Here is a 10,596-nt window from a genome sequence, read left to right on the forward strand (position 1 = left end):
TATATTTTTTTATTATTTTAAATTGTTTAAACAGCAATTTATTTGATATGCATATTAAATAATTATGAGCACACAATATACTAATCTGTGGTCATTAGTGGATGGTAGACCTACAATAAGAGGATGGATTTGATTAAAGAAGAAAAAAACATAAAGAAGTATATGAAAACCAAAAATTGGTATTAATGCTGCACTTTGAACATCAAAATCTGTTGAGTTATACTTGAACAATCACCATCCTCACTGAAAAGAAAATGCATGGCTTAAACATTGTAAAAACCAAGCTTTGGGAAAAAATGTATAAACTACGATGAAATGTGTGATCTTCTTCATTTGCAATCATAGTTCGTTTGTATGCAAGAAGACGGTTATGTCTCATCAAGATGTTCTACAATGTGACACATTTGACAACTGGCAGCATCATCTTTGTGAAACAGGTATGTTGATTTATGTTAGTTTTATTTTTTGTAGAAATTAAGCCCACAGTTTAAACTTTAAACATGCTTTTATCACTGTAATTTTGCTGTTAATTTGCAATTAAACATGTACACTAATCTCACACAAGGACCGTTTCCTAAATGTATTATTGATGGTGAGATGTTTATAAATTATGATAGTATTGTATTGTAAAATAAATTTTGAAAGCGGATCACGAGTTAAACCAGGTAATATCGATGTAGAGACCAGAAAATCTTTGTATTGTGCTACCTGTAAATGTTAAAATTGAAAACGAGCCACCCTTGTCCTCCAATTTTATATGTGCTAGCTGTTGGTTTAAACTATTATAGGATTTAACACCTTTTAAAAGTAATTTATTGGTGTATAAACTCGACCAATTCAAGTTTATGCACCAATAAATTCCTTTAAAAAATGTTTAATCCTTACAATTCTTTAAAATTGGAGATATGTTTTTCCACACTTTTTACCTCTACCACACGTAAATTGTATATTTATGTCATTGAATAGGCCTGGTGCATGAATATATTTGCTGGTAAATGCAAAAATATGTCCTCAATGAAATTTCCTATCTGATAAAAAGTAAACTGCACAGACTCTTATTATCATTCAAACTAATGATTTTGTGTATTATTTCATTTAATGATATTAACGTGCAGTGAAAATAAATTTGTCAACATCTGTGTACCATCTTGTTTACATTGGTTAAGAAAAGAAGTTTGGTCAACTTTGTCTATCGAAAAATAATCAATGTCAAGATTAACTACCGGAAGTCCTCTCGACTAATCATATCAACCTGAGACTACTATAACACATATTAAAGTAGTCTCAGTATCAACGTATTCCCTAATATGCAGATCATATAAGAATTATTAACACAGATAAGTTCATAAAAATCATTTTAAATTTAGTGTGTACATCGAACATGGCGGCCATTGTGATTTCCGTGGTCACCATATTGGATGTACACACTGAATTTAAAGTTTTTATGAACTTATCTGTCTTCTGTAAATCATTGATGAGTTATAAAATACATCGATAATATACTATTATTTAATAATCAATGTTTAAAAGTCACCAATATGTGTTAATATGGGGACGAAGTCCCCAATAACAGTAGAAAATTCAATAAAAAAAAAATTCTGGAAAATTTCCCGAATTTTTCATTGTACTAATGAACTCAAAATCGTTCAAATTTTTTTTGTCGTGTTTTGAAATCCGGGACCTGCGCAGAAATGTACAATGTACTTCCTTTTTCCGGTCTCGTTTGTATGAAACTTTGAGTAAAATATATATTTATCAGTCTAGTATAAAATAGGAAGGAACGCGCAATACCAATTTCATTTTTAATAATTCCTTGATATGAAAAAACGTTACCTGATGATAGCGTTTCTTTGTTTACATTGCATATGACGTCATAATTTAAATAACGTCACAACTAAAATCCCTAACAACAGAACCAAAATCGGAAACGTTACGGTATTTACGTTTCTTTTTTTTTAACAAATTATTAGTTACAAAAAAATAATTCATACAGACTTCGTCCCCATTTACAGGTAATGCCTGCCTCATATTATTAAAATTTCAAGTGTTATTCGGTCATTACAAGTGTTATTCAGTCATTCGAGGTACCGTTGTTATTGAATGAATTACTCTATTTGGCAGCGCACATCAGCAGAATGTTACGAGTGCCAGGACTTTTCGGGTAACTATGCACATATGAACGATAACAACTTGTCTGTTTGTAATTTTCTGTGAACACGAAAATGACCGAAAAGTGTCAGTGATTTAATCCAGTGCTCTAGCTAGAAATCAAAAGGGGCAGGGTGCCAGTGGAGGGCAGGGCACTTTTTATGATAAGAAAAGGCACTGCTAATTTTTTTGTCTACGTTTCTGTGTGTATCACGAGTTAACCAATCTCTTTTTTTTTACTGTATTTGTTGTTTTTTTTAAATAAAAATGCATTTTAACTATAGTCTTTATTTCATTGTTTGTGTAGTTATGAATAATATAGTACATCTTCATCAACATATTATGTTTTTATAGTTTTTCACTCTACCCACTGTCAAAGAATATTTTTTTTTATCTGTATAAAAATTTTAGCTTTTTATACAAAAGATCTTTTATGTTTTTGTGTATTACTAATTTATCAATGTTTAGAACATGGATTGCTAAAAGTATAATTATCAAACAGAAATTGCAATATATTTTTTTTAATATGTTCAAAGACAGTTAATATCCTTAAGGTAACATTATTATGTTATTATATATTCAATTGGTTCTTTATTCCTTTTTTTGATACTAGATAATATTTTTAGAGCACAAATTTGTAATAAGCTAAAACAGGGGAAGTAACTCCAAAATTAATTTCCAACAGGTTTGCGTCAATTAAAAACTGTGCTTGTCGCTAACAAGTTGAGATGGAATGCATTTCTGTGAAGGCATAGTTTTATTTTGATGACTTAAATTCAATTCTAAAGTCATGAAAGTCTTCATTTATACACTCTTCCATTGTGACTTGGAAATCGAAAATGCAGACCCAAGCTAAACACACTCCTGACACATTCATCAAATGTATGACAAAAAGATACATTGTCCTAATTAAATTACCTAGATATTAACACCTTTGAAGTCTTTATCATTGTAATTGATTGTAATGACATGATTAACCTGGGGGCAATCACACAGGTGTCATATATGTAATTAACTTGGAGATCAGAAATCGATGAAACAAAAGGCAATTTTACCAAAACGGCACAAGAGAATTTTGGAAAAAGACGTCAGGGCAGAAGGGCGCGGATGAAGGCACCCAGGGCGCGGCTAGAGGGCATCCAGGGCTCGGCGCCCTTCTATTTTGGGCTAGCGAGACCACTGTAATCTATCACTTGCGAGGATCAACTGCCATTCCCCATATAGTAAACTGATTAACGAGTATTCTTATTGGCGGTAATTACGCAGATGAAACATTTGAAATTGTGTTGTAGTTATTCCTTTCAATATTTCTTCCATGGGGATTGGCCGTATCGACTTTGACTATTGAATTTTGGGCCTAGCGACTTGGTTTGTGGTCGGAACGACCGGAAACTGTAACATTGTCATGCATCACAGGCGCTTAGGATTTGGCTTATTTCTCTTTTTGTTTGCACTGAATATTCAATTTTCTGTTTTTAAACAGCATACCCTACATAGTTTGTCTAAGTACCTTCTTTTCAGGTTGAAAAACAGTAAACAATATTTTTTTCTGCCACCCAAAACATTACAACTTCCGGTTTCATTCAAAGGAAGTGTTCACGGTATCCAATCAGAAAACTCTTAACAAATCAGGTTTTAAAGTTTGTTGCCAACAACAACTTGTACGGACTGCAACACATTTTCAAATATTATTAAGGATCAACACCTCCTACCATAGCATATATACGTACCAGTGTCAACATGGGGGTAAGAGAAAATTTTAAAACGAAATCATCGAAAGAAATCAAATGATTAGATAATAATTTTATTAGTTTAATCATGTTTGAACAGGACCAGGCAAATGCAGGAGCTCTGAAAGCAAATATAGTTTGCTTGATTTGCTTTGGTGTGTACTGTATTTAAATATAGACAGGTGCTATCTGATAAACTCTTGATCATCTTGTCGCCCCACGTAAAATGACTCGTCACATGTAAAATGACTCTTCATGTGCTCACATCCCACATCGAATTCTAGTCAAATCGGCACCTGGTTAAATCAGCATCTGGTCAAATTGGCACCTAGTCAATTTGGCACCTGGTTAAATCGGCACCTGATATTGTAATTTTGGCACCCGTATTAGATATGTTTAATATATGTTTTTTTTCAGTATTTTAAGCAAAAAGATGTTTTAACCGATTTAACCAGGTGTCGATTTGACTTTTTCTATGGGTGCCGATTTGACTTGTACACCCACAACAATCATGACTGTGACTTTCAATAAAAATACACAAACATCGTAGAGAGACAAGAAACTAGAAATAGCAGATCATACAAATTGATTGACTACAAAACAGACATCCGAAAGAACCCTTTTTTTCCCAAATCAATAGTCCAGTGGAACCATCTGGACAAGGATATTGAATGCCCAAAGTCAGTTGAGGGTTTCAGGCCTGCCCTCCTAGAGTTGGACTAACCAACCAGCTCTCCTTCCAATGCGCATATATCCGTGATCGGATCCTGCACTGTGTAACATACATATACAGACAGAACAATCCAATTTTCCAGCCGAAAGTTGGGAGCGGAAAGTTGGTTGCATTCACCAGTTAAATCTAAAATCAGACCCTTCAAATTCTGAACATAATTCAGAACCAAATGACATTTTGGTAACAAGACAATATGAAATCTAGTCACGTTAACTTAGCACCTGGTATAATCAAAACCTGGATATAGTCAATTTAGCATCCCATAATTTATTAACCTTTATATCATGTATATTATATTGTTTATTTAGGAAGAAGACCGTTATTGTTTCATTGCTGAATGGTATGACCCACATGCAGCCTTCATACGCAGATATCAGTTTATGTATTATGTCAAAGATCAAACAGCAGAAATGGTAATACCATAAAAGGTCCATTACATTAAATGTTTTACCAGTTTGATAGCTGGAAATAATAAAATTTAAAATGAAAAGTTGTTTCTTAAATTCAATGATTTTTTTTAAGATTACAAAAAAGAATATGTTAAATTCAATTCATCATTTCTAGTGTTTAAAATCTTAATTTTCACAAGATAGAAATAAAATTCAAAGTAGACCAGCTGGTAGTTAGAGGGTAATATCAATTATGCCCATTAGCTATTACATTCTTATAAATTATTCATTGGGGACATCAACATTTATAATTCAACACAAATCTTTAGTGTTTATCCTGTAAAAAAATTCTCACACTTACAAATGTATAATATGATAAATTTAAATGTTACACCTAATAACTTGAATAATACATTTGATATGTTATGACAAAGTTTTATATCCATTTGCAATACATATATATATATATGATGTTATATCTTTCAGTTTGACATTAAAAATCACAGAGTATTTCTGAAGAAGACAAAAGTTAGTGACTGTTTACGGCTAGAAGATTTATATATTGGTAGTACAGTAAACATCTTGTCTAGACAGCTGAAATTTGTAGATTATGGAGATGATTACACTAGGACCAGATTTTCTCATAAAAAAGAAAGGTTTGTAGAAATAAAATTAGTATATAAAGCAGTTACTTATACTATATTTAACAGGAATACAGTTATTAATAGTCAAATTGTCATTAATAATCATAGTTTTCTTTGCATATTTCAATACTACTTTTCATATTCAAATTTTTAACTAATGTGAATTTCAGGATATACATGAAATAAAAAAAAATAAGATCTGTGCTGTATTGGATAATGAAGGATTGTGCGACATTACAATTTTTCAAACAACAAAATCCCAACATTGAAGTTTTGTTGTGCTGATTTTGAAATAAAATAAAGATCTGTATACATGCAGTTTACTTTCATGAGAGTTTGTGTTACTTTCTATTTGTAGAACTTTGGGTATCATAAAACCCGATTCCACAGCCAAAATGGGTCAAATATTAGATGTGATATATCAAAAAGGATTTATGATTACACAGTTAAAGATGTGTCAGCTGAATAGAAATGAAGCTTTCCAATTTTATCAAGAGCATCAGGGAAAACCATTTTTAGAGTGAGTACTAAAATTATCTGTGTGATTACCATTGTTGCAAATTAAGGTTACTTGAATATATAAAACTGGAAGTGAATCCTAAATCGTATACTGATTTTTTTACTGTTACAAATCTTTAATGATCACTATTTAAATTTAATTTGCACCTGAAAAATGTACTACCATAGATGAACTGTTATACCCCAGTAATACTTTTATTTCTCCATGAAAGAATTGATCTAGAACTTAAATTTACTTTTGTTTGGTAATGCTAATAATGCTAAAATTTAATCAATTGATGTAAATTAGATTTTTCATGAAAAATAAAGCATAAATAGAATTTGTTTTCAGAAGCAATTTAATAAACAAATGTTAAGAAAATATTGTACAAAGAACTCAATGTACCGAAGATGCTGAAATCAGCAAAGAAACCATGAAACAGACACGTATATGTTAAAAGAACACAACTGTTAAAGAAAATAAAATTTGAATAACAATTTTGTTAAACAATGAAACTTTTATCCACAAATAAAATGCAAGAGATCAAAGAAAGAGGAGTAAACAACTATAGGTTACCTTTTGGCCATCAACAATGATCATAGTGTTAAAGCTATTACAGGCCCTGGCAGGAAAAATGTGAAACAGTCTGAAAGAAAAAAAATTTAATAAAAATACATACTGGCAAACAGCAACCATTTAAGACAACCACTAAAATAACATGCTCCTGGCTGAAATACAATAGTTATATGACTTATTAAAGGTAAATAACTTTTCTCTCCAACACAGCAATTTATTAAATTTTATAACTCGAGGACCAGTGATAGCTTTTGAAATGATGGGACCTGGAGTAATCTCTGCCTGGAGAGAGTTACTTGGTCCAACAGACTCAGCTGAAGCAAGAAAAGTGGCACCCCAGTCAATACGGGCAAGATTTGGAAAAGGTTTGTGCTCAATTATTTTAAATAAAGGGATTGTTAGTTTTTATTACAGTAAAACAGCAATCTTAAACACAATTTTTCTGGATTATGAGTTTAGAACATTTACTATTGTTATATTTTGGTTGTCAATTGTCAATATACAAAAAACTATATTTTGATCACATTTTTGTTAAAGAAATGTAACAGAAAGGTTACATTAGTAATTTGTACATTAAGAAATTAATATGATGTTTTTATAAATGCTTATAAAATCACATTTTCTTTACCAATTTTAAGTTTCTCATTTCAGTTTGTAAAGTGTCAATCTACTATCAAACAAACACAATACAGTTTCAGGAATTACATAATAAATTGTTCCTTTTGAAACCTTTGCAGAAATGTATTTAAATTAAAGGTGATGTTGGGTATATATTTGTACTTTGATATGAGACAGCATTCACAGCAAACCAACAACACACTACCAACAGACACATGAAGTCCTTATAACTATATTTTTCATGTCCACATGATCTAACTTGATATATAAAGTGTTGGTAATTTTCAGACAACACAGAAAATGCCTGCCATGGTTCAGACAGTACAACATCAGCTGCTAGAGAGGTGGAGTTTTTCTTCCCCAGCACTGGACCTGGACGACAGAACACTGCTAAATATAGTGAATGTACATGTTGTGTCATCAAACCACATGCAGTGAAAGCAGGTATGGTTTTGAAATAATCTTATGTTTGTATTAATCATTTAATACTTGTCCTTTTCAATATCAATCAAAAATTCTTTCTGATGCATTTGATGTAAGACTGATATAAGCAATGGTATATTTTTATAATACCGCCAAAAAATTGATTGTAATTAAGTTTGAAGATTGTGTCCATTTTTGCCCTAACTGTTCAGGGTTGGACGTACATCTGCTGTCGTATCCAGCTGTGCTAGGCGAAGCCATTTATTATCATTGTAATACTAGCTTTTTGCCAACTGGTTATTAAGTAATGTATGCGTGTTAATATTAATAATATAGGAATCTGGTTACACATCAATGAGACAGTGCCACCAAACACACTGTAGCTAGAAAATTATTTCATAACAAAACTCAGATCAACACTATGAGGTTCAACTATATAAGTGAATATTGAATACTTTTAATAGCTGATTGATAGGAAAATGATTTTGTTTCTTTTTTAACTTTTTACTTTGTAGATGCTTGCAAATAACACTATCTTCAGTAGTAAAAGATTATGACATGAAAATAAATGAAATCTATTCAATGAAATATTGTAGGTCTTTCTGGACAAATTATCAGTGCTATCATGGAGGCAGGTTTTGAAATATCGGTGTTAGAAATATTCCACATGGAGAAGGCAAATGCTGAAGAATTTTATGAGGTGTATAAAGGAGTAGTACAGGAATATGGTTCTATGGTATCAGAATTAACGTCAGGTCCATGCATTGCTATGGAGATCAGGGCACAGGAAGCACCAACAAAATTCAGAGAAATGGTTGGACCAGCAGATCCAGTAAGTTGTGAAGTTTTAAACATGATAAATGTAAAATTAAGGATACAAGTAAAAGAATATGTGCATTTTATGTCTACAAGGCAGCACTAATCAAGATCAAAATAGGAATCTAGAGGCCAACATATAATTCCCAACTATGGATAAAAAAACTTAAAAAACAAAATTTCTGTCACCAATAAACATATTTCTGTTTTTTCTTTTTCAGGAAATAGCACGCCATTTAAGACCTAGAACTCTACGAGCCTTGTTTGGTGTAGACAAAGTACAAAATGCTGTCCACTGCACAGACTTACCTGAGGATGGATTGTTAGAGGTAAGAATTAATGCTGAAAAGATGTATGTTTGTTTATAACATTGATGTTGGGGTGAGGTCAACACACAATAGTATCTGTGGTTCTAATAATGTTTTAATAGGTATACATGGACAACATGCAAACTTGCACTATATAAATCACATTTGACAGGTTGATTTATTGTAAACAGGACATTTAATTCCATTATACTATATACATGTAGCTAGATTATCAGAAAAGAAAAGTAATGATTTTAATTTTTTTTAAATAAAAAACATTTAAAATTGTCAATTTCTAATGTCAAAAGGGGATGGAATGATAAACATACATACTGTATCCACATGCAAATCTAAATCCATAGTAAAGTTACAGTCATTTACTAAGCTTAAAAGACACACATCAGGAAAGTACAAGAAGCCTATTATTATTTATTTCATACACAACATTCATCAGAAATGGAGTACAAAGGATTTAACTTTTTTATTTCATTTAAAAAAAGATTCTGGAAGATAAAGCCAGAAGACTGGCAAATGATGAAACTGAAATATTAATATTACATTTGTTTTCAGGTTGAATATTTCTTCAAGATTTTGGATCGCTGAAGCACCTAGAGACATTTTATTGAATCAGATCATTAAACTCTATAGACAGCTGTGATATCATGTATTGTAGAAGGGAATGAACCACTTCAGCATTTTATTGAAGACTTAATGCATTGACATCAATCTTTTCAAAATGTCCAACTGTAAATATCTAAATCTTTCTATCAATTTTTACCATAAAATGAATTATATATATATATATACTATATTCTCTTTTTCTTATCTTCTTGGCCTCTTGCTATGAAAAGGTGATGGGTATAATGAAACTTACACAAAAAACTTTTCTAGCATGAAATGTTTATTTTCATGGTTTGGTCTATAAGCAATAGGTAAATTTTATTCAGTATATGTCTGACTATTGTGGTTTTATATAATATAGATATAAGAAGATGTAGTATGAGTGCCAATGAGACAACTCTCCATCCATGTCACAATTTGTAAATTTTAAACAATTATAATTCAAAGTACAGTCTTAAAAATGGAGCATTGGCTCACACCGAACAGCAAGATCTAAAGGGCCCCAACAATGACTAGTGTTAAACCATTCAAACAGAACAATGAAAATAAAATGAGAAATGAGAAACACTTATGAACCACATCGACAAATGACAACCACTAAACTTCAGGTTACTAACCTCACATTCTTAAATCTTTAATGTTTACAGCTTTTACATTAACGCTAGCAAGACAAATCTTTGTTTGGCTTGCTTGCTTTGTGTGTATCAATGTTTGCTCAAGCATGGCAATTAAGATAGGTGGGGCTTCAGCTTGTATACATCATACTTAAATTTTATTGGACGTTACGTTTGAGGTTTAGGACACTTAATTTTAAAACATCACATGACAAATATTCTCACATGTTTCCTCACCTGTAAAAATACAATAATTGGTCAATGAAAGAAAAATGTAAATTTATATTGGTTTTTTTTTTTATAACATATCAATCTATAAGTTCAGTTGTTTCCGTGTCTGCCCTTTCATTTATGTAACTGAAGAAAAAATTCCAATAAATGGGTAACAATTGTATCGAAAAGAGAAAATCGAGTGCACCTTTTTTTATGTTAGGGTGTGTTTGAGATGAATATTTTGTCTTGAAAACGTGCAAAGGA

General features: G+C 31.4%; 1 protein-coding gene across 1 annotated transcript; it reads left to right on the forward strand.

Annotated features, from left to right (window-relative positions):
* The first annotated feature begins 3,770 nt into the window (after positions 1–3,770).
* Positions 3,771–9,686, forward strand: LOC139517602 (nucleoside diphosphate kinase homolog 7-like). The gene is made up of 9 exons (XM_071308829.1): positions 3,771–3,894; positions 4,920–5,024; positions 5,487–5,656; positions 6,003–6,164; positions 6,930–7,084; positions 7,626–7,781; positions 8,357–8,592; positions 8,798–8,905; positions 9,455–9,686. Exons 1-9 carry the CDS (start codon positions 3,889–3,891, stop codon positions 9,485–9,487), a joined length of 1,131 nt encoding a protein of 376 aa, XP_071164930.1. The 5' UTR covers positions 3,771–3,888; the 3' UTR covers positions 9,488–9,686.
* Positions 9,687–10,596: the final 910 nt, after the last annotated feature.

This window comes from Mytilus edulis, chromosome 3 (genome assembly GCF_963676685.1).
Source record: "Mytilus edulis chromosome 3, xbMytEdul2.2, whole genome shotgun sequence".
NCBI classification, from domain to species: Eukaryota; Metazoa; Mollusca; class Bivalvia; order Mytilida; family Mytilidae; genus Mytilus; species Mytilus edulis.

Bases quoted from the DNA above. Each gene is read 5' to 3' on its own strand.
- LOC139517602 (XM_071308829.1), top strand. The intron at 5,657-6,002 runs GTTTGTAGAAAT...TTCTATTTGTAG, and splicing joins TTTTCTCATAAAAAAGAAAG to AACTTTGGGTATCATAAAAC. The intron at 8,593-8,797 runs GTAAGTTGTGAA...TTTCTTTTTCAG, and splicing joins TGGTTGGACCAGCAGATCCA to GAAATAGCACGCCATTTAAG.